At 38.3% G+C, this 23,604-nt stretch overlaps 1 protein-coding gene across 6 annotated transcripts in view; it reads left to right on the forward strand.

The window, feature by feature from the left end:
* The window catches only part of LIMCH1 (LIM and calponin homology domains 1), a 79,381-nt gene extending 56,028 nt beyond the window's left edge, over window positions 1-23,353 (forward strand). Inside the window, exons 12-22 of one of the 6 annotated variants that reach the window (XM_037530275.2) lie at window positions 475-515; window positions 2,581-2,664; window positions 4,482-4,574; window positions 5,421-5,525; window positions 6,365-6,492; window positions 8,174-8,292; window positions 8,816-8,939; window positions 11,935-12,021; window positions 13,542-13,650; window positions 15,302-15,404; window positions 20,454-23,353. In XM_037530275.2, the coding sequence (XP_037386172.1) occupies window positions 475-515; window positions 2,581-2,664; window positions 4,482-4,574; window positions 5,421-5,525; window positions 6,365-6,492; window positions 8,174-8,292; window positions 8,816-8,939; window positions 11,935-12,021; window positions 13,542-13,650; window positions 15,302-15,404; window positions 20,454-20,479 (1,019 nt within the window). In that variant the 3' untranslated portion in view covers window positions 20,480-23,353. The remainder of the gene's footprint in view (window positions 1-474; window positions 516-2,580; window positions 2,665-4,481; window positions 4,575-5,420; window positions 5,526-6,364; window positions 6,493-8,173; window positions 8,293-8,815; window positions 8,940-11,934; window positions 12,022-13,541; window positions 13,651-15,301; window positions 15,405-20,453) is intronic. The other 5 variants (XM_037530277.2, XM_037530276.2, XM_037530278.2 and 2 more) reach the window with 5 other exon arrangements.
* Window positions 23,354-23,604: the final 251 nt, after the last annotated feature.

Genomic DNA, 23,604 nt, shown 5'->3' on the forward strand with positions numbered 1-23,604 from the left:
AAAATTTGCCTCTTTTTTCATTCTTCTTTTTTTAAGAATAAAGCAAAGATTAGAAGAATTTACCAGGAACTGGTAACAGTTCTTTTGTTAACTGTGTCATTCTCTGTATTTCCTGGATGGCATCGGCCTCTCTCTATATGGTCCTTCTCCCTGTTAAACAGTGAGGGAACTGGTCAATCTAGGCTGTGTGCAAGGTGCATTAAAAACAAGCACTCATCGGAGTAGTTTCACTGCTTATAGTCTAGTACCTGGTGCTAACTGATGGGATTGATCTTATTACAGTGGTCATAATTTCTTTTGGTGATGGGTGCCAACTGCTTGAGGGGTCTGCTTTATTATTATTTTTTAAGGCTCTTGGCTTCTAATAAAAATTGATTTGAAGTTGACATAGGAACCACATCCAACTGAGGATCAAAGAAGAAGACAATCAGAAGTGACTCACACTATGATCTTTTTTATCTTCTTTCTATACAGTGGAATCTCCAAGCAATGAAAAGTCACCTGCAACTACACCTGTAAGTAACTTATTTTAAGGAATAGCTCATGCATTTAGTATTATTTTAATCTATAAGGTATTGTATTTAAGGGTCAACCAAATATGTGCTCCATTACCACTGATTGTAAAAGAATAATTAGGAGCTACCTCTACTACTCTCAGGTGAGTTATGAAGAAAGCCATGGTTATCATAGAGCAGGGTCGTTATTATGCACAGAAACAAATGCCATCTACTCTAAAAGAATCAACTAAAATCAGTGTGACAATAGAAATTATTATTAAAATATGCAATTTCTGTAGGCAGTCAAAACATTTTTATTTTTAATGAGGATAATATTCAACAGACAGTGTTCTGTTGGCAGGCAAAGTGCAGCCTGGAACCTCTCTGTGACACCCAACCTAGAGTTGCACCTTTTCCCACCCATCAGTACCTTGAAAAGTATGAACTGTTCATTTATTTTCAAATTTTATTTCAATGACATCTTCTAAGTATTTACTAATTAAAATGTCAGGACACACGATGCTTTGAAACTCCTTGCTGCCGAATTATATTAAACCCTCTAAACTGTTTCCAGTTCACTCTCCAAAGGTCCCATCGGATTTGGAGACTTTCTCTGTGACATGATAAACTGTAGCATTTTTTTCCATCCCATGGATATAGCCTCATAATCACTGTTGCACCTTTGATTCCAAATTTATTAACCATTTGACCCGAAGGTATGACATAACTTCTCTGAGCTTTATCTTCCTGGATTGTACAATGAGATAATAATACCTTCCTTTTAGACTGTTGAGAGCTTTAATCGTTATAGACACCTCTAGCACAGTGCCTGGTATATAGATCCTTCCCAGTGGCTAACCCAGGGGCCCACCATAACTGGTACCAGTTTTTATCTATAGGTAAATTGTCTTACTCTGAGAATTCTTACATGCCCATGCAGAATGGAGAAGGAAACCATCATTTGTCAGTACAAACCCAGGAGTGACCCTTAACAGCTCCAGCCACATTCCAGAACATGGGGCCATTGTGGGACTCAATGTTGAGCCAGTATGGGCCATGCAGAGCTCCCTGGGAGACTGAGAACACCGAAGGGACGGGAACCTGCAGAAGAATCCTAAAGCTGCCATTCAGGGCACAGATCTAAAGAGGGCCACATATAACCTATTGATTTCCAATTTAATTTATATGGGAACAACAATGTCCAATTGTTCTGTATTCCCTGGGCAGGTGTGGAGAGGAAGGGAACCCCAAAGATGTACATGTGCAGGGCAAACCCAGGAGTGACATATAGAAAGTACATTTCCTTGCTTGAGGTGCCCACCTTTCTTTAACTTCCTGTTAAAGATTTCTCTCCCCCCGCCCCCCACCACCCATCCTCTCAATTTCATATTCTATGACTTGGATACCTGCTTTGGTTCATGCATCTTTCTCCCATTCTCTCCATTCTCTCACTTTGTTCCCAGACTCACAAAATTCCTTTTCAAAAGACAAAGGCTTTAGGTTTGAGTGTTTACTCTGTGGACCCCAAAACAGGGGCTCCCCCTTGTCTGGATCACAGGTGATACTGGTGAGCACTGGTGAGTTAAGTAACCTGCTTTAGGGGAAGCTGGCATGGAAAAGCTACAGCAGTATAAGATAGTCTCTAGTGCAGCAAACACTACTTAGAAAATGCAGTTATGCTGAAATAATCAGTGCCATTTACATAGACCCAGGATCAATATGCAAAATGAATCTCTTACAGTCAGGAGCACAAAAGCACTTAAGAAATCACTTCCAAGAGAAATGAAGCAAAAGCCTTCCCATGCCAGTGGCTAATTACTTCATGTTTTTATTAGCTCTATAAAGGTTCATAGAATCACACCAGCATCTTGGAAGTAAACCAAAGAGAGACTAAGATTATAAAATGATTTCTGCCAACAGAGGGCCTCTGATTTGTGAAGGCTTCTGCTTCTGCCTGTCCTCCGGGTGCCTGGCCATGAGCTAATTGTGTCCCCTGCCCTGGGGACATGGTTCAGGGCACATCCTTGAGAACATGGCTCAATTCTCATCATGATTTTTGTGTGTATGTGTGTTTTTCCCCAAGCAGTTTAAGTTCTGGGCATGGGACCCGGAAGAGGAGCGCAGGAGGCAGGAAAAATGGCAACAGGAGCAAGAACGTTTGCTCCAGGTAGGACTTGTTTGTGCTGGTTTGTTGTTTCTTTTAGAATGCTTTCTTAACTTATGTTAATGCTGGATGCAATTTTAGCTCAAGCAGTGGAATCAGGTTCTCCGAAGTGAAGGACCCTAAGTCAGTTCAGTCTGTGTCTGTGTGCTATGTGTGTCAATGTGTATATCTCTGTGTTGCATGTGTCGGTACATGTTATGTGTGCTGTTTATGTGTGGCATTTATGTTCTGTATATTGTGCAGGTATGGGTGATGTGTTTTTGCATGAATCTGTGTTGTATTGTTGTGTATGTTGTATTATATCTGTGTGTATTATGTGTGTGTTCATTTGTTTGTGTGTGGGTGTGCGTCTATGTGTGCGGTGTGATGTATTATGTCTGGTTTCAATATCAGATGTGGGTGTGGGTGTGTGCTGTGTGTGTAATATTGTGTCTGTGTGTGGGTATGTGCTGTGTGTATAATACTGTGTCTGTGTATGGGTATGGGTGTGTGCTGTGTGTGTAATATTGTGTCTGTGTGTGGTGTATGTGGTGCAGAAAATGTACATTTTTATTCCCTAAATCATCTGTTCATTCTCTTGCAGACAGGGGCATTTGATGTGAGTTCTAGAACCAATAAGCCTACGAAGCTTTGCTTACTTTTAGCTTTTGTGGAGTCTTAGGGTCTATTTCCCCTACTCTGAAAATCCCTGAAAGTCCCTCTTTAAAACTTTATGTGACTAGTTTTAATAACAATTTTTAATCCAGAGTTAAAAACCTGCAAGGAGTTGACCTACAATGATTTTGCTGGCGCATTAAGAACATCAGGCTCCAGATAAGTCCAATAAAGCCCTTTGCTCTAAAATAATGACATAATAGGTATTCCCTGGAAAATCTCAGCACCTTCCCAGTGAAGATGCGAGTACAGACTTGTTTTTATCTCAGCAAGAGGCCTGACAATAATCAGCCTAAAATATGTGACGGTGTGCAGTGCGCTTCAATGATTCCTTTGTCTCTGTTGTGAGGGATGCTGTTCCCAAGGCATCCAGGGCTGTCAGTTCTCATTTAAGCATTAATGTTAATCTCCATTTATTCATCTCTGCTAGTCAGCTGTCAGGGACTCCTTCACACTTTTTAAGCCATCCTTATTCAGAGTATTTTATATTTTTCCCCAGAAGTAGTGAGTAGTATTTTATTTTTTCTCAAAACAAGAATGACAGTTCTGATATTGAAACCTTCTAATGGGCTGTTTAAAAGCTACTCTTAATTCAAAAGTTACTTAAAGCTGGGAAGATTCCATTTTGGTAGAATGACTATAAGCAAAAAGTATTTATTGAGCTAATTATCATCTTATCCACTTTGGACCTTCCTATATTGTCTATCTTGTCTATCTTATCTATATTGTCTATCTTCCTATATTGTCTACCAGGTTTTTAATCTTTACTAAACTCTCTCCTAGCAGCAACATATTTATTAGCAGAATGATAAAACTCATTTCAGAAGGACCCAGTGAAAGCAAACAATTGGCTTAGCCACCCTCCTAGAACAAAACACAAGTCAACAAACATTTTAGAACCTTTAAATATTTCTTTTATTGTTTATCTTCCCATAAGCAAATGTCTATTCATTTATCTGAAGACTACAACAGAACATGAACAGCAGAAAATACTGTTCATCATTTGATACTATTTTGTTTGAATACCACAAAATAGTATCCCTTTTGTTGCATAAATCAATTAGATTCATATAGCAACATATGTACATGGTAGTTTAGAGGGGGGAAATACCCCAATAATGTATGCAGTGGTCAATTCAGAAATATCTGTGGAAATCCCGCAACAGGAGAGATACCAGAAGGAGCAGGACAAACTGAAAGAAGAATGGGAAAAGGCCCAAAAGGAAGTGGAAGAGGAAGAACGAAGATACTATGAGGAGGTAAGAAATCTCCAAGAAGGAATTTAACCTTGTAGTCCTAATTCCTGTCTAGCAACACCTTTTGTGTCTGGGGTACATGTATGTACATGTATGGCTGTGTCTGATTCTTTTACCTACAGAAGAGCCATATCATACTCTTCAAAATAGCCAATTCCTATGGGCTCTAAAAGACCGCAGTTCCCTCAAGTTCCGTGACTCCCACGGTGTGGATGGAGACAGTATAGTTGTATCTGTTCTCTAGTCAAAGTTGGATTCTTGATTGATCTTAAAGTGGAAACATGAAAGTATTTATTTTTGTATGTCTGCATGTGGAAAGCATGTTTGGTCACAGTTAATTTTATAAGGATTATTTTGCTATCAGGCTAAATGAATCCTTACCCTTGCATTCACTTTATGGTACTAAAGAGATTTGGAAAGGAGAATTTTATTTGCCTCAGGTTTTTTTTTTTGGATGAACAAGCTAGACCACATTAGAGAATTTGAAAGAAACTACATTTTATGTATATTATCTGAAATCTGACTATTATTGTGGATTTTGTCATTCACAATAATTTTTGTGCCTAATCAGATGCCTCATAGCATTTCTGATTAGGCTTCTAAAATTTCACTAACTGATGAATTTGCAAAGATTTTGTTTTTCTAAATTAAGTGCTAATTTCTAAATTGTTGCCCATAGAATGTATAATCTGATTAACATACTTTTAGAAAATAAGACTTTTTTAATGTCCTTGTTGTTTGCATATTTTCTGATGCTTTTTTCTAAAGGTACTTGATGAAATTTTTCTCTTGAGAAAATGTGATTTTTCACTTTATTTTCCTTTCATTCATTCCTGCCCTTCTCCTTAGGAGCGAAAGATAATTGAAGACACCGTAGTTCCATTCACTATTTCTTCAAGTTCTGCAGACCAGCTGTCTACATCCTCCTCTATGACTGAAGCCAGTGGGGCAGTGGTGAGATCAGAGATTAAACACAATTTGTAAAATAAATAAACCTAAGTAGAAGTACAAAGCCACATGGCCAAGTCTTCTAGCACCATAAATCCAGGACTGACAGTTTCCCTAGAACCATGTCTGTTATTGTGTGGCCACTGTGCCCCGTGGCACTGTCCCTGTTGTGGAGAAAACCTAGAGCCACATTCAGAGGAGCAGTTAAGTCATTACTTGGGCCAGACCTGCACCCACAGGCTGGCAAGCTACATCTCTCTATACTGACTGGCAAGATCCTTATTAGTGAAACCATGTGCTGGAATGGCCTTTTTACTACTCATCATTCACTCATTCAACAGTTATTCTTCTCCACTCTATCATACATTCCTTTGCAGCAGCCTTTGGTCACCTTCCATGAAAGTTGCCTCCAACCTACTATTACAAAGGAATTTAATGTGTTTTCAAGGAGTGGAGAGTGCCCAGAAAGGCTGATCGACCGCCATATCCCCTAAAGTCATCGAGGCAATGGATGAGTCTTACAAACCTGAATAGTTCATAATCTACAGTTGTAAAATCCACATGAAAAAGTGATTTGTCCTGAAATGAGTGATCTTGTGACTGTTTTATTTTTAAAAGATTGATTTTCTAACCAGTCCTTTTTCATGATACCTTTTGAGAGAGACCCATATTACATGTTTCTTTTAAATCAATGGAAAACAGTTACTATTCAGTTCACTTGGAGAACTTTTCTTAAATTGTAGACAGTGTGATTGAAACCATATTTCATGTACCTATTGGCCAGAGATACAGGTTATCCAGGGTGTTTAAAAATATATTCAAGATTACCCTTTCTTCTCCATTAGAATAAGATGGACTTGGAAAACTGTCGAGAGGAAGGACAAGAGACAAGACAGAAGAAACCATTCCAGGGAGACAACAATGATGCATTTCTGAAGACTAGGGAGAGTGATCCACTGGAGGAAAAAGATGGGTATGAGCCAAGTCAGTCTGTTGGTCTAAATGAGCAAAGCCGGGCTCTGCCCCTTCACTCCCAGGAAGGATACCTATTGCTAATGCAAATCATATTCAGCTTTGAAATGATCATTCCCGTAATACATTACTTATTGCTTGAACACATTCTAATAGCTCTGAAGCCAGTGTCCTTGTGCCATTGAATATAAATAGCCTGATTTTTAAATAAGCAAAGCCTTTTTTAAATAAGGGGACAAAATATCATCAAAGGAGCACACTCAATTCAGAGCCCCAAACTTAAATATCACTTACCTGCAGTGGTTAATGTAGCTGGAGGGAGAGAGGTTAAAGTGAAGCCCTGGAATCCCACCCATTGTAGACTTGAACTTTGCCATAAGCATTGTCTGCACTGTGGGGAGCCATGTTTACTCTGGATGCTAATATAAAAGGTAATCAACATGTGAATTGATTGCAGGTAACCACCCAAACCTTGGCCTACAGTATGTTCTACAGAAGGTCTAAATAGGGCACCCTGAACACCTAGATCATTTAGAACCAGCTCAGAATGCAGTTGTTGCCATTTGCTTTAGTGACCTTATTGATACCAACCCACAGCTAACCTAGAAAGGACCCGGCAAAGCCCTGGTGGCAGCAGTGCTCTGCCACTGCAAGTTCATTATGAGACAGAAGTTTGTCTCAGGCCTCTGTGATACCAGGTAGATGTTGGCAAGTATGTGTGAATGTGCTTGCATACACACACACACACACACACACACACACACACACACACACAGGCCTCAGAAAGACGTAAAGATGTGAAAGGCTACATAATATTTTCAAAGACTGGCCATTTTTCAAGATTGACAGGAACTGAGCTCTTCTGGGGACTTGGGCTCTGAGAATTCTCCTGTGTTCTTGGGCTAGAGCCTCAGTGTGTGGTAGGCCATAGGCTCTGAGGGTCCCCATGCAGAGTCCAAAGAGCCCTTGGAGCAGGACCTCTGTTTCCTGCTTATATTATTTAAAGGGAAATGAAAACCACACTAATCAGGAATAATTAAATGATGTTGATAGGTATTTTATGTGAATTTTTGCTGGTTCTCCACATAATTCCAGTTGTTGAAAGAAATTTTGTTTTTATCTCCTGCATCTCTCATATCTTTGTAACCAGAAGCTACTGAAAGTGAATGACCGTAGGCTGCAAATACCACATGTGGCCTAATGATTTCCTTTTTGTTAAGTTGTGGTAACTTTGGGTTACCACACTGATGATGAGTATTGGCTCACACCTCTTCAATGTATGCCACCACACCACACCCACCAAGACACCTGTACTTCTCCACCATAGTCCACTGTGACCAAAATGATTTCTGCAGTAAATCCTGTCTTCTGAAAATCTGGGAGAGTCCAGATAGCTCTGGCATGCATTGAAATTATTAAAATGAAGAGTTTTATGGACAGGGAGGTGGAAAGGACATCATAAATGATGGTTTTGTTAAATTAATGGACAATGTCAATGTGTAATATTTTATAGTATTTTAAATCTACTTTAAAATAGAAAGAATAACTAAAAAATTGAGTTACTCCCATTTCTTTTTATAGATTGTACTTGGTGCTTCCCTGCCCTCAGGGACAGAATCAACATAGTTCAGTTCAGGTACTTTTATGTCAGATCTGATATATATATTTGTTTGTTTTAACAGCCTAACTCTAGGGGCCTTGACTCATTCTGAGAACCCTATATCAAAAGGACTCCATCAGGAACATCAGCTGGATGCTGGGGCCTCACACTGTGCAATGAACCCCCCACAGCTAGCTCAGGGTAAGAAGGAGAACATCAACCCCGATTTTTAAATTATTAGAAGATGCCTCTCCCACCCTTCCCTCCAGAGGTATGACCCCTGCTGGCTGCAGATTTCTCTTTTGCCTTATGCTAAACACTGCAGTGAGGAACCTGGGTTTCTGTCAATTAATGGCTTATGCTAAATTGTATAATGAACAAACTCCCGCCACCATGTGCCCAGAGTCTCTGTGATACCCCTGTGAGGCCTCAGCAGGCATTGGCTTGTCAAAGAAAGGCGACTTGGGCCTCCCTGGTGGTGCAGGGGTTAAAGTCTCAGTGCTGTCAAGCTAGCAGCAGCCATGTGAGTTGGAGCTCTGGCCCAGGAGCTGATCCACATGTCATGGCAGACCTCACCTGTCTCGCCTGCTTCTCCCCTCAGTGGCCTACACCCCAGTTCTTGTATGCATAAATAAATAAAATTAAATCTTAAAAAAAATAAGGAAAGACAACTTGCTAACTACTAAGATGACTACTGAGCACTAAGTTATGTTCTTTACCTCAGATCCATCCTGGAATCAGCAGATAGCAAACCCACCAACGCGCACTTTAGAAGATGCGAAACCAAAAACCCTCCTGTTGGATAAAAGCATTAACCATCAGATTGAGTCTCCGAGTGAAAGGCGGAAGTGAGTAACCAACTTAGATAGATATGGAATTCCTTTTTGAAAAATGTATTGATGAAAAAGGGAAGGAAATGGAAAAATGTGAGCTGGCAACATGTCAGTGACTTTTTTTGTGCTTTTTCTCCATTTAATCACAAATATTTGTGAAAGTTAGGAATAATCTTCCTGGCAAGTAAATATTTACTCTATGTCCATTTGAAAGAAACAAAATAATATTTTTAGCCCACAAATCTAAACATTGGAAAGAATTTACAGACCTGTTGTATTAGAAATTTATCTAAGTGAGTTGAATGGTCTCAGAGCCTATTGACAAATGTTCTTGCAAGTAAAAAAATACTTTTCTTTCATTATTGTGCTCTCCATGAAGTGGGTACCCACCCTGGGCTTCCCTGGTGGCACAGCGGTTGAGCACTGGGCTGTGAAGCTGCCTGCAGCCTCTGCAGCGCCGGTTCGATCCCCGGCCACCCCACATGGCACGCAGACCTCTTCTACCATGCCCACTGCTCCCCTCAGCAGTGTATTTCGTCAGTCTGCCTGTTCTGTTCCCCGCTCTGGCTCTGATGGATTCTCTCACCCTCCCGCACTTCTGACTGTACCCGGTGCTTGTATAAATAAATAAATAAATCTTTAAAATAAATAAATAAAAATTTTTTAAAAATGAAGTGGTACCCCAGGTTATTTTCTAACCTTGTAACAATTGTATTTGTTTAACTATATTAATGGTTCCTGTCATATTTGAAACTTCATTATAATAGGCATTGTTTTGAAGGGTTTATATATCTCTCCTGTTCTTTTCAGACATTAAGTCGTTGAACTCCCCAGTAACTTTATAGGGTTATTGTTCCAATTTTATACATGAAGAAATTGAGGCTCAAGGAAGTTAAATAACTTACCCAAAATAACTGACAGCTGTGTGGCAGAGGACTATCATGGAACTCAGAGCCCCATGATAAAATCATATATGAGCCAATGGTTCTTTGTGTTACTTGTCAGTTGAGGTTTTTTTAACCTGAATGGGCCCAGCACCCATGCTTGAATCAGCGTTCAAGCCTCAGAGGGCTTTATACACTGGCCAAGGAATGGAAACAGGGGCTCAAACTCTAAAGGCCTTCTCCCCAAATTGGAGAGAAACGGGAACTTATATGGGGAGTACTGAGGAAGGGGGACTTCTAAATGGTTTGCATCAGCAGGATTTCAGAGAAATAAGCAAAGTTTCCAGGAACTGCATTAACACCCTTTTACTTTCAAATTTGATTTTGACCAGATCTGTCATAGCACCTGTGGGTGTGCTAGTTACTATGGTAGTGAGGCTGTGGCCTGACCCCTACCTTCCTTCTACTTCCTTCTTGGTCTCAGCTACTCCCTATTGGTTTCCTATGGATTTGTCTGAAAAAGATAAACAGGCCAGGAATAAAGAATTTCTGCAAGAAAAGAGAAGTAGGAGCATAGTAAGGACAAAGAACTTATGGTTGCTGGCCAAGTGATACCTGTAATCATTTTTAAAAATACTCATTTTACTTTAACCAATCATTGTACCTGGAGACAGACAACCTGTCACTTGTTTGGTAGGTCTTTGAACATGTTATTTAATCTTCCTCTGCCTCTGTTTCCTTGTGTGTAAAATGAGAATTAGAATAGTCCCCCTTTGATAGGGTTTCAGTGACTGACAAATAATAAATCCTATATACTTCCAGGTGGTATTGAGGATGATGATAAAAATATCAATTTGTTTCATAAGTTTATCTTTTTACCTTATATTTTTCTTGCTGCATTTTTCTCAATGCAGTGTTGAACCATTTTCCTCTTTTCTCTTACATCTACCGAATTTCATTTCTGTATGACTAGGTGACACGCAAAGATAAAATTATATAGACGTAATTAATCATTATCATTGACTATTGCAGTGATTTTCAACCTTTGTTTTAAAAGCAGTGATACTTGGGTATTACATGCAAGTGTGATATTTTGGAGAAGACCAGCTAGCTCTGCCTACAGAGGATATTTGGGTGGGCAGGGTGTTGTTCTGAAAGCGGATAGAAGACAGATGGACGCATCTCTGTTCACTTCTATGCTGGCATCTTTCTTTTCTTCATTCTTTCCTGTGTTCTAGGCTTTTTTTAAGCAAGAGTCTTGAACTGACGCTTAAGCCCAGCAGTAGAAACCACTGGGTACTTGCTATCTGGACCCTTCTGCTTTGCAGATTCCATGACAATGGGGTGACTGTTTTGAACATCACCCCTCATGGTGTGCATCCATAATGAGCTTACTTGTGGGGCCAGGAACCACCTCACTGAGAAATACATCCTTTAAGTTCTGCCCTTTATATCTGGGTTCTCGTATCCCTGTTTACCTCTCCTCTCCCACCCAGTCCATAATTTTTGTATCTAACTGACCCTGCAGTCATAATCAAGCACAGAACCCGGCAAAAAATAAAGATAAGAAATATATTCTGTTTTTTCTGTCCAACAGTGCTGGTCTGGTTTTGATATTAGGTAACCATTGCATGCACAGTCCTTGTTAGACTGAATTACTATCTTTGGTCCTTTAAAAATTGAAATTGCCACTAGGACACACTTTGTTTTTTTGGTTTTTTTGTTTGTTTGTTTTAATTTATTTTTAAAGATTTATTTATACAAGAACTGGGGTACAGGTCAGAGGCACGGGAGGGTGAGAGATTTCACCAGAGCCAGAACAGGGAGCAGAACAGGCAGACTGACTGAAGACACTGCTGAGGGGAGCAGTGGGCGAGACAGGAGAGGTCTGCCACGCCATGTGGGTATCTTCCTGGCCGGTTGGGAATCGAACCTGCACTGCAGAAGCTGCAGACAGCTTCACAGCGCTGCACTTAACCCACTGCGCCACTGGGGAGACCCACACACTTCGGGGTTTTTTTTTTGTATTTGATTGTCAGGAAAGTTTTTGTTTCCTATTTAAATGTTTTTGTTGACTGGACTTCTCTTTACTCGTCATAATATTTGGTTCCTTTACCACATTACAGGAAAAGCCCTCGAGAGAACTACCAGGCTGGGCACTTGTCCCCTTGTTCCCCCACCCCTCCTGGCCAGTCGCCAAACAGGTACAAGAGGTCAGCAAGCCTTTCTGAGGCTGCTCTGAGCATAATTTCAGCCAAATCAGTGCTTGCCAGACGATTTTGAGGAATTCATCCATCCACATCGCTTCCTACTCACACACACAGGCAGGAGGAGAAAACACACTCCCTATTCGCCTGCAGTTTCATCAACCCACAACAGAAAAAGCCAAGTGTGTGACACTGGCGCAGCTGTGGCCATAGGGCTTTAATTACATTGTGTAGGACCTGCAATCTAATAATAAAATCCACCAGACATTTGCTGGGCTCCTAAGTCGGCGCCTTTGCCTCCAAGCCGGCTCGGTCCTTCTAGGCAAGATCCGCTGATGGCTCTTGCAGAGAGCCAGGCGGGGGCTGAGAAAAGAAACTTCATCCTTCTCTTTTAGTCCACTCAGGCTCTCTAATGATTGCTTCTGGACATTAATTGGGGCCCATGATATTCTTAAAAGCTGCCTGTGTTTCCATTCACTGGAGAGACAAATTACTGAGTACTCAGAGGTTTTCTTCGATTTAAAATTTTCATTTAACTACTGGATAAGAGGGAAATCCTAATAAATAGAGTTCACTTAGGGCACTCTGCCTTCCTTTCTCTTGTCTTCTTTTCTGTTTCTTTCGTCCCTCTGTACCCTGGTAATTTCCAAAGGATATTGCATATTTTAAAATTTCTTGTGTAATGCCAACAATTTCCCAGACATCATTATGATCCCATCTTAGTTGTGGGAAAGTTGCCTTAGAGCACAGCCATACTGTGCTCTCACCTGGTGTCAGGTGCTGGGTGGAGTTCCAGTCCATCGATGGGCACTGTCCTAGGGGCTGCAGAGGTACAGAGGTGCAGTACCCCTCTGTTCAATGCCTTTCAGGAGGTTATAACTGAGAAACAATGCTCAATACCCAGATTACACATCACAGTGTTTGCACTGGAAGAGGCAGCAGGAATCATCTATCCTAATCCTCTTATTTTAAAAGGGGAAAGGAAACCCAAAGTGAGTTCTTACATCAGGTCACAGAACCTGGATACAGAGCAGGATTAGGTCCCATATCTGCCTGGTACCTGTTGGACTGTATCTCAATTGCCTCTCTATTTTAAAACAAAATAAATAAATAAATGCCTTAATGGGTCAAAGAACCAATTATAGAAAATTTTAAGTAGCATTGAAACTTTATTGAAGCCAAACTTGATTATCTTTTAGGACCTATGAAAACATATGATAAATACACTGAATCACTGAAGGCATTTGATCACTGTTGAATGACGCAAACTTCCAATAATTACACACACACAGTTCAACACCAAATGAAGGCCCAGTGTACTTAGTCTAGCAGGTGTTTGCAGTTTATAGCTGATGCCTTATTTCCTGCCCATTTTCAGTTCAGTAATTGTCATTTCATTCATAATTTAAGCACTTTAATATTCATGTTTTTATTTATTTATTGCATGAAACTACAAATTTATGTTTGACCTATGATTCTAAACAGAATATTTTACTATGACACGTGTTTTTTTTTTTTTAACCCAGGTCCATAAGTGGCAAGAAGCTGTGCTCGTCCTGTGGGCTTCCTTTGGGAAAAGGAGCAGCCATGATCATTGAGACCCTCAATCTCTATTTTCACATCCAGTGCTTTAGAGTATGTATTCACCGCTCTTGTCTCTAAGTACAATGTCCTGATATCTTTTGACATCGTTCTCTGATGAGAAATACCTTCTGGAATCCCTGATAGTCTTGCCTTTGAGGACTCTCCCCCAACCCCCAGGTTATACAGAAGTGTATGTGGAGCTCATCCTTCAGGATAAAACTCCCCTATCACACATCCCTCTGGGGTGTCAAGTTGGAAGGAAAAACAGATTTGTGTGATGTGTCTTTACAAAACAATTTTTGTTGCTAAAGAGCACCTACTCTAGCAGAAGCTGAACTTTTAGGACTATGTGAATTTATTTGACATGTAACCTCTTCGATGTTTCTCAGTCTCCTATGATTTAATGTTAAGGTTTTTAGTCTTTGACCTCAAGGAAGATTTTCTGTCAATTAAGTGGCAATAACTAGTTGCAGAATATAGGTCACTGAATGAATATGTCTGTAATCCCAGCTTGAATATCATTCCCTCTGAGAAGCTTCCTGCTCTCCTAGACTCTCACCTGCCTTTGTTATAGGTCCTTATCCATCCTTAAGGAATCTCTCGTGATTCCTAGCACTCATTATTGAATTGTTATCTCCTCTAAGAAAATATCAACTCCATCATAGCAGGACCATATCTGTCTGGCTCACCACTAGTTCTTCCTCTGTACCTAGCAGATAAAGTGTCAATAAACATTTTTTGATAAGTGAATTAATGGATAAACTGAAAATGAGGAGACCTAGATTCTAGTTCCAGATCACCTGACAATTGGTAGATGAGCTCATCAGGTATACCTGATTTATATAAAATTTATAAGTTCAATTATGCCCACATTTTCCTTTTATTCCTTTGTGAACACCACCTTCTCTGATACAACCAGTACAGCATATCCCAGTCTCTGCATAGGCTGACGTGGCTAAAGGGTCCCCATTCCCACTGAATGTGTTACTCTGGGTATCAGTGCCTTTCTTTTCTTTTTTCTTTCTTTTTTTTTTGTTTCTACTTTGTTTTTTAATTATTTTTTTTATTTTTTACATCATTGTTCATTTTTAAACAATACTTGCTTCCCCCCACCCCCTCAGGCGCAGTCCCCATAGAGCCCCCTTCACCATTGCACCCATATAGCATCACCTCAGTTCGTGCTCCTCCCTCCCTCCCTGGGTATCAGTGCTTTTAACATGAATATAGAAAATGGAATAGCTATTTCTTGGTAATTCTGATCTGGTAAATTATCCAACATTCCTGGAGAGCATATAAAGATTATTCACAAACAAATTTCAATTGGAAATGTGCTGGCCATGTGTTTCTCTAATGCCATTAACACAATTGCGCCTCCAGTTTGAGAAACAATGTGTTAGGGAGATTAGCAGTGTAGGTTTGGATTATCATCATGACTCCACTTACCAGCTTCACAACCTTGGACAGGTCAGTTAACCTCTCTAATCCAGTATCTTCTGTAAAATGCAAGAAATTAGGATAAAATGCTGAACATATATTGTTGCTGTAAATCAATTCTTGGTGCCACATCTAACACATAATAGATGCTCAACAAATTTGGAGGTTGTTGAAATGATTATTGTACTATTCCAATGAACAGTATCTAAGCACTATAAAGAAAGAATCCCTTATGCATCTTATGACTTCTGTTCTCTTTACCTTATAGTGTGGAATTTGTAAAGGACAGCTGGGAGATGCAGTGAGTGGGACAGATGTTAGGATTCGAAACGGTCTTCTAAACTGTAATGATTGCTACATGCGATCCAGAAGTAAGTACTAGGGGAAATGAATGAATGAACGAATGAATCCAATGATATGCCTGATCATCATATCTAATTTAGAAATTCAGTTGTATCTCCATATTAGGTGACACTCCAAAAGCAAGGAAAAAATGTATTTACATTTAAGTAAAAGGAATAATAATGAAGTTACCCCTTATTTACCACTTCTTTCCTTTTTGGAAGTTGCCGCTAAAGTGTGGTCAAATTCTTTATATCCAGAAGTACTTTAATACATCAGCAGGTAAACACTGCAGATCAGGTCAGAAACATTGTCTAAACTCACAATATTTTGATGAGATAGAAAGAAGATACAAGGTCTGTGAAAAAACTATGCGTTGTTGAGACATCTCTTTAGAAGACCAGCACCATTGGGAGTTGGTTGACGTGTGAAGATTGGTTCTCCACTATTATCAAACTCAGTACCCACTGACTCCTCAGTATCTACACTCCCTACGAATGTAGGGGTTTCGTGGTTTTGTTCCCATTAAGTGATGGGTTACCCTCCTGTGTGAATCCCTGCCCCCTTCCAGAATACCTCATGACCTTGAAGTTCCCAGGAGCACCCTGCCTTCCCATCCTTTGTGGGTCTCCTGCATTAGTCATGTTAGTTTTGAGGGCACCAGAGGGTGCTGTTGCCCAACTGCTGTTAAAATCTGAAACTAGCCATTGCTTGGGTAGCCTGGGATGCTTCCTGACTTTCCATACACAAGTGTTGTCCTACTGGTGTAAAACCTACACAGCAGGAGACCTTTCTATACAAATTCATCAGGCATAACTTTTTTTAAAGGGACTTTACTGATATGGTTTGGGATTCAAGAATATTTTGTTATTTCTCAAAGAAAGTGAAGTAATGTTCTAACAGTTTTTTAAACATGGATCTCTAATTCTGCAAGACTAAAGACTAACAGCAAAAATTGAAATTAAATTGTTTTATGGCTATAGATTTAATAAATTTAAATAAGTATAAGAGTATTTTAGTAAAATGACAGGATAAAGGTTGCATCAAACCCAGGTGATTTTGATCTATGATAAGCATTTAACTTGGGTCAAAACAATTCCAATTTAGAATTGCTGCCTTCAAACTGGAGTGTTTATACCAAGAATTTTATACTTGTGTGTATATATAATATTGGTATTGATTTCCTACTATGTATTATATATAAAGTATGGTATAAATAATATACCAGGTATACCATAAATATATATGTGTGCATACACAAATACATAATATATAGTAAGCATATGTATTTAAACTGGATCTTTATTCATTTCTTTCAATTTTTACACCAGGAAGGAAAACTAAACCCATTCCCCCCCAGGTTTCAAAGTGCTTTTTTCTATCATCTATAAATTATACTTATTTCTCAGTCTCAATGAATTAGTTGAATAAGAATCTTGGAGCCAGAAGAGGGCACTGTTAAGTTGAGGGACTGTTGAGTCAGATTTGAAAAGTGCTTACATCTGGGTTTCTATCCTAATTTAAAGTGCTTAAAGGATGCCAACAGAAAACAAACCTGAATCCACCTCTGGGTAATTTTCATCCAAATTTTTATTTTAATTTGGGAGGTTGGGTGATTCATTGTCACTTGTTTTTATAAATTAGATTTTCAGATCCAGATCAGGAATTTTTCTCTTATGTGTACAAATATATAGGGTGTTAACTGATTTTAATTCCAAATCTAAAGGCAAGAATAATAGTTAGTGTAACAGTCTCATAAGATAAAAAATAACAAAGTGGGAGCCTCCCTGAAAGCCTAGGGGTTAAGTCTCACCACTACCACCACCAAGGCCCACCACAAGGACCTGAGTTCTATCCCCTGCCAGGGACTAACCCACATCTGGCAGAGCAGACCACTCCTGTCTCTCCCACTGCTCACCTCAGCAGTGTATTTCAGTAGACCCGCCTGTTCTGCTCCCCACTCTGTCTCTGGTGAATCCTCTCACCACCACCCCCATGCACCTCTGGCCTGAACCCCAGTTCTTCTATGCAAAAATAAATAAAATCTTTTTTAAAAATAACAAAGTGATCTGGAGGGAGACTTAAAAATAGGGATTTTTTTCTTTATTTCCTATATTTAATGCTATATTTTACGTGGGTTATTATTTATTTTACAAGGATTATTTTTAGAATACTAAAATATTAAGGAGGAAGCAAAGAGGCTTATTTTCTGACTAATCTCTACAAATATTCAAAAGAATAAATAAAAGTTATAAATGATATGTTTAGAAAAATAGGATTGAGCAGAAAGATACCAAATGATAATCTGGAAAGTTAAGCATTATAATCACTCTCTAATAATTTCTTAGGGAGAGGGGCAGAATGCATATTTATCTATGAACACACACACAAGTGATGAATATGTGTGTGCTGCACCTACCTGCCTCTATGTTGGTTTTTATTTCACAAAGGTAATCACATAGATGTGGTGTTCTGTACTTATTTTTGTAGCTGTTATATCTCTAATGCTCTATCTTAGCAATTTTCCCATGTAACATATACTTTCTCCTCATTTCTTAATGGTTTTTAAACAGCCACTTGCAAATGCATTTTATACTAATTCATTTAAAACGAATTCTCTATGAATGGACACTTGGGTTGTTTACAGTTTTTTAATATTATTTTTCAAATGCGCAAAAGAACATCCTCATATATGTGTCTCTTGATGAACATTTATAAGCATTTCCAGAGTAGCCTCTGAACAGTGGCATGGTTGAGTTAAAAGGCATGTGTTCTTTAAATTTTCAGACTACTTGCTTAATTATCTTCTAGAACAGTGCAGTCTCTCTGCAAAGTGTATGAGAGAGCCTCTATCTCTCTCCATGCCGATGGCAGCTCTGGATATCATCAAACTTTAAAAGTGTCCACTCTAGTAGGTGCAGGCAAGGGGAGGGGAGGTGCGGACAGGGAATGGGGTGAGAGAAGGATTGCTTTGATCTGTATGTCTTAATTATAAATGAGTTTAACATCTCTTCATATAGTTATTCACCATTTATATTTATATTTCAGTGTGCTTCTCTATCCTGGGTCCACTGTTCTGTTAGCTTTTAATTTGTATGAGTTCTGTAAATCAATGAAATGTTCCCTTTGTTTTATACTTGCTGCTTATTGCAGTTATCATTGGTTTTCCACTTTGTGGATTTTTTCATAGGAAAGATTTCTATTTTAGGTAATTAAAATGCTTTGTTTTTTCCTTTTTGGATTCTTGGTTTTGTGTCCTACTTAAAAAAACTTTCATGATTCCAAGGGCATAAGTAAGTTTAGCTGAGATTTCTCCTAGAATTGTTTTTTGTTTTCTTTTTCACATGTAATTATGTGATCATCAGGGATGTATTTTGGCATAAAAAATGAGATAGGTATCCAACTTTATTTGTTCCCAATTAGTGAATTATGTGACTATCAATGAATAATCCTTCTTTTCCCCACTAATTCGAAATGCCAGCTTTCTCATAAATTAAGTCCCCATTTATATTTGGGCCCATTTCTGGAAATTTTATTATGTTTTATTAATGTATTCTACAATATTGGTTTTATTATTAAAGCTTCACAATATGGTTTCATATTGAGTAATAATGCCCACTGTCTCTTAATTGTTTTTTCCAAAGTTTCCTAACTCTTCTCCATCTTTATTTTTCCAGATAAATATTAATGTCATTTTAGGCTAAACTCTAATTAAGGCGAGACATGACAGGGTAAATGACCAGTTCACTAAGAATATTGCTCACTTCTTTCTTGATGTCATAAGAAAAAAATATATACCTTAGGAGTAGTGTACAGGTAGAGGGGGTAATCATTAGCTCAAGAGGGATAAATACACTTGAATTGGTTAGGTATACTCCAGATGTAATAAGAATCAGAATGGAAAGAAATGGATAAAAATAATTTTTCTTCCTTTATATTTTATTTGATTTTGCTTTGAGTTGAGAAGAGGGGAGATGGATAGATGTGAGGGCTGGTTTACATCACAGGCATTCTAAGTGAAACAAAATAATTTCATTGTGTGGAATAATAAAACCTGAATATATAATCCTATTTTCTTCAAGTAACTAGTCACATTTAAATGAAATTTTTCTCCAGGAGGGGAAAAATAGCATAACAGCATATTAAAATGCAATTCCTAAAAGCAATGTAAACAGTTTTTAAGTTCATATGTAAATGGGAATGGAAGTACAAAACAAATTACTTGTCACAAATCAAGCCATCACATGTTTAACTTGTGCCATTTGTGCTTGGGTGTTGGATGACTGTGTCTTTGTGTCTGTTCTATCACTCACTCTGGTGAAAGGCATTTAACACAAAATCCCCAGGGTCTTTTCCACCGTTGTAATTGCCTCCTCACAACTCAAGTATCCAAAACGAAGGAGCAACTCTAAAGATTTCAGCAGGAATTGTGGAACCCAAACCATCCCTCCTAGATGGGGTACCAGATAAAATACAAGATACCTGATTAATTTTTTTCCTCTTAAATTAGAATTTCAAATCACTGATTTTTTTTAGTATGTATATGTCCCAGATTTTGCATGCTCATGATTTAGTAAGAGTATAGTCCAACTATCACATGCGATATATCTTAAACAACTTTTTATCTGAAATTCAAATATTACTGAGTGTTCTGCACTTTCATCTGCTAAATCTAGTGACCCTATTTCTGGACCATATGTCAAATTTCTCCTGTTGTAATATTTTCTTAAAGAAACCAAAACCTAAAGAAATTGGAAGAAGAGAGGTTTTTTTCTTCCTTTTTAGCCCCAGAAGACAAGGTAGAAAGCCTGATGGAGGTCATTTGCTTTAGGATGACCAAACTTTACAGGGCATATGAATCACTGGGACCCCTGGTTAAGGTCTGCATTGCTAACTGGCCCTGGTGATGTCAATCCTGCTCATCTCTGACCACATTCTAAGTAGCACTTTAAGAAACAGTTTTGACCTCCTAGAAGGAAAAGACACGGGCAGAGGTCACTGCTAATTTGGGAAATGTTTAACATCTGAAGCAAGGGGCATTGCCTACTTCAACTAAATATTTCTTTTCTTTGTCACAGGTGCTGGCCAACCCACAACATTGTGATATTTTCAAGCTTCCAAATCACTCACCATTTCTTTCTTGAGAATGTCCCTGGTGTTCCTTTAACAAAATCCCAAGTTCAGGGGACTTCTCAGCATTCATCTAATTTCTGAAAGGCTATTCTAAAAGTTGGTATTTGTCATTTTGTAGCACAGTGTTTGTGTTTTACCTGCTTGGGGTTTTTGGTTGGTTTTTTTGTTTGTTTTTGTTTTTGTTTTTTTTTTGCATTTGCACAGTATATACAAAAGATACTGAATTGTAATGATCCTGACTAATTCAAAAAAGGTTCTTAGTGAGGTGAAACAGGCTTATGGATTAAAATTTGTTATTCTCTTCTTTGGGAATTAATGAGATAAAAGATGCAATAAACCTGTTTTTGTTTTAGTATTTCTAGAAAAGAAACACTTTATGTTTACAGAATTGAGCTGCAGAAAGTGCAAAATATGCCAATTTAAGACATGCGGTCTTGTCAGACAGGAGCATACAGTGAATGCATTTCAGAAACTAAAATCACGTCATATAGCGCTGAGCTATAACTTGTTTTTAATGCAAAGATAATAGATACTGTAATCCTGAAACATTTGTGTTACTTACCTTTTGAGGTAGAAGTCATACCAATAAATTATTGCACCATTAGTATTAGATTTGGTGTACCTTGGAATTTATGTCATTAATAGAGGCCAGTCCGTCAAATAAAGAGAACCTTGGCAATATCAGCCAGGCTTACACTCTGGGACATTGCTTAAGGGTAGGAAGAAATCAGAGGGAATTATGTCAATCATCATTTCCAAAGTTATTACCAAAATCTGTGAGGAAGTTTAATCTTCAAAAGAGTGGTGGGTCCATGATCACCACGAGGTCTCGGTTGCTTGCTTCTCTTCAGGCAGTAGATTCAGTAAGACATTAATAGGAAGCCTGTGGAAGCTCTCCTGGAGATAAGCCCATCGTTGGTGTGACGGCTGCTCACCCTTGCCTGCAGGTTCTCCTTGAGGGCCTGAAGCACATCTAAGGAAAAGCATTAAGTCCATCCTAATAGAATCCAAATGACATATGATGTGATAAGCCACTGATGTGGGGTCAGCAAGAACTTACAGCTCACGTTCAACCCATCCTCTCCCATGGACATATGCTCTCCTCCCTGGTCCTCCATCATCAACCCTTTACTTTCAAGAATTCTGGACCTTGCTCGTGGCAAAGTTTAAAGAGGAACTCCGTGGAGAACTGGTATGCTTTTTACCTGTGTGATGAGTGTCAGCTGGCCAAGAGAGGAATCACGTTACTAACAAGCTCACATGTTAGATCTCCAGGCTGTTTTCTTTAAGACTGGGCAAAGGGGACTATTTATTCTGCCTTAAAACAATGGCAAATAAGTGAAGATGACATTTTGTGAATGTAGATTATGGATATACTCCTACTAGGTTAATGTAGTCATAAAAGGAGATCAAGTAGATGTTTTTCTGTTATGTAAGCAATAATTTTTTTTTCTGTGACTTATTGAGTATGGCTAGCAATTATTTATTTACATGCTAGACGGTTCTCTGCATGCAGGTTCCATGTCAGTGCAGAAATTTCCTCAGCCACTGGAGGTATTTGACCATTTTGTCATTTGGATGAGCTGATGTTAGACTGAAATTTATACATCATTTCATTAAAAATTGTGCCTTAGAAAATGCAAAGCTGTTGCACATAGTGATGAATTATGGATGCAGTACATCGAAGAGAGATGAAGTCACTTCCAAGTTCCCAAAACTTCTCATGGAGATGTTTGCTGTTTTACAGGAAAAAAAAATTAAAAAAAGAAAAAGAAAAAATAGAAAAAAAATTAAAAGAAAAAGAAAAAAGTTTTGAAAATGTACAGATTAAGTCCAATATTTTGATTAACCACCTGCATGTTTTATTAAATATTTTGATAATGTGGATGTTTACACTTTGCATGATATTAGCAGAGTACTTTACCACAAATAATGCACAAAACATGTACAATATGATCATTCATAACCGATTTTTATAGAATCCTTTTTACATGTGGAACTCCATCCGTTATGTAAGGATTATATGAATATTGCACATTCTCTTCTGGTTTCACAAACCCATTTATACATATTTCTTAGTGAGACTCATTGTACATGTATTGAAGCTAGAATCAAGTCAAGAAAGATAAAGCCCCATTCTCCAACTGCAAAATGTGCTTTCCCATAATGAACAATAGTCACCAGCACAGAATAATCTCCAACGTTTTCTAAATTCTAATTGCCAACTGTTTCTATTTATATTTGATTTATATTTCATTTGGAGTCTGTTACATGGCAGCTCAGGCAGACTAGATTTTGTTTTTTCCAATGCAGCATAATGAGTATGATCTATTTCTTTTCAAATAATCTTTGAGATCCCAGGGAAAAAAAATGTTCTGCTCTGTTGAGCTACAATGTAAATGTGTTTGTTTAAAAAACAGATGAGGCAAGTGAGTGATTTATTGTTCCTGAGGAAGTATATCTGATTTTTTTTCTCATCCTCCAAAAGCTAGTCCCTTCTCTTAAGAAAAAAACAGATAACTCTTTGTTTTCACTAGTAAACTTTCATGACATTTCATTCTTTCTATGTAGTTATTAATGCAATACATATTATAGTTATCTATACACAGTGTAAGACTTAACGAGCTGAAATGATCCACCTCATATGTGAGTCGTCCAAAAGCTGTTACTGTTCTGGGTGGGCCAATGTTCTACATCAGTTACACTAACCTTCATTTTAAATATTTATTCTAAAATGCCTCTGATAAATAGTAAAAAAAAAATTAAAAAATAAAAATAAAAAGTTGTCTAAAATGCAACAGCTTTTATAGTAAATGTACATTTATAAATAAAATACTCAAATCAACTTTGTATTCCATTGATTTTTTTCTGGAGGAGTGGGAGTTGGTTTTCTTCCTTGCATTTTTTGTCCAGGGTTAGGTAGCCAAATGACAGCAGTGGTGCAAATTTGCATATGCATAGTGACTCCTTTTTGAGGTCAAATATTTAACACAAATCAAACTTTCCAGCTGGTTGTGGGATTTACAGAGGAATTACCCTCTATGGAAGGATTTAAACTCTTTGACATGAGACACAGTAAATTAAGAGAGACCATGC

Source organism: Talpa occidentalis, unplaced genomic scaffold (assembly GCF_014898055.3).
Source record: "Talpa occidentalis isolate TD23 unplaced genomic scaffold, MPIMG_talOcc4v2.1 talOcc4.6, whole genome shotgun sequence".
In the NCBI taxonomy this organism is placed as follows: Eukaryota; Metazoa; Chordata; class Mammalia; order Eulipotyphla; family Talpidae; genus Talpa; species Talpa occidentalis.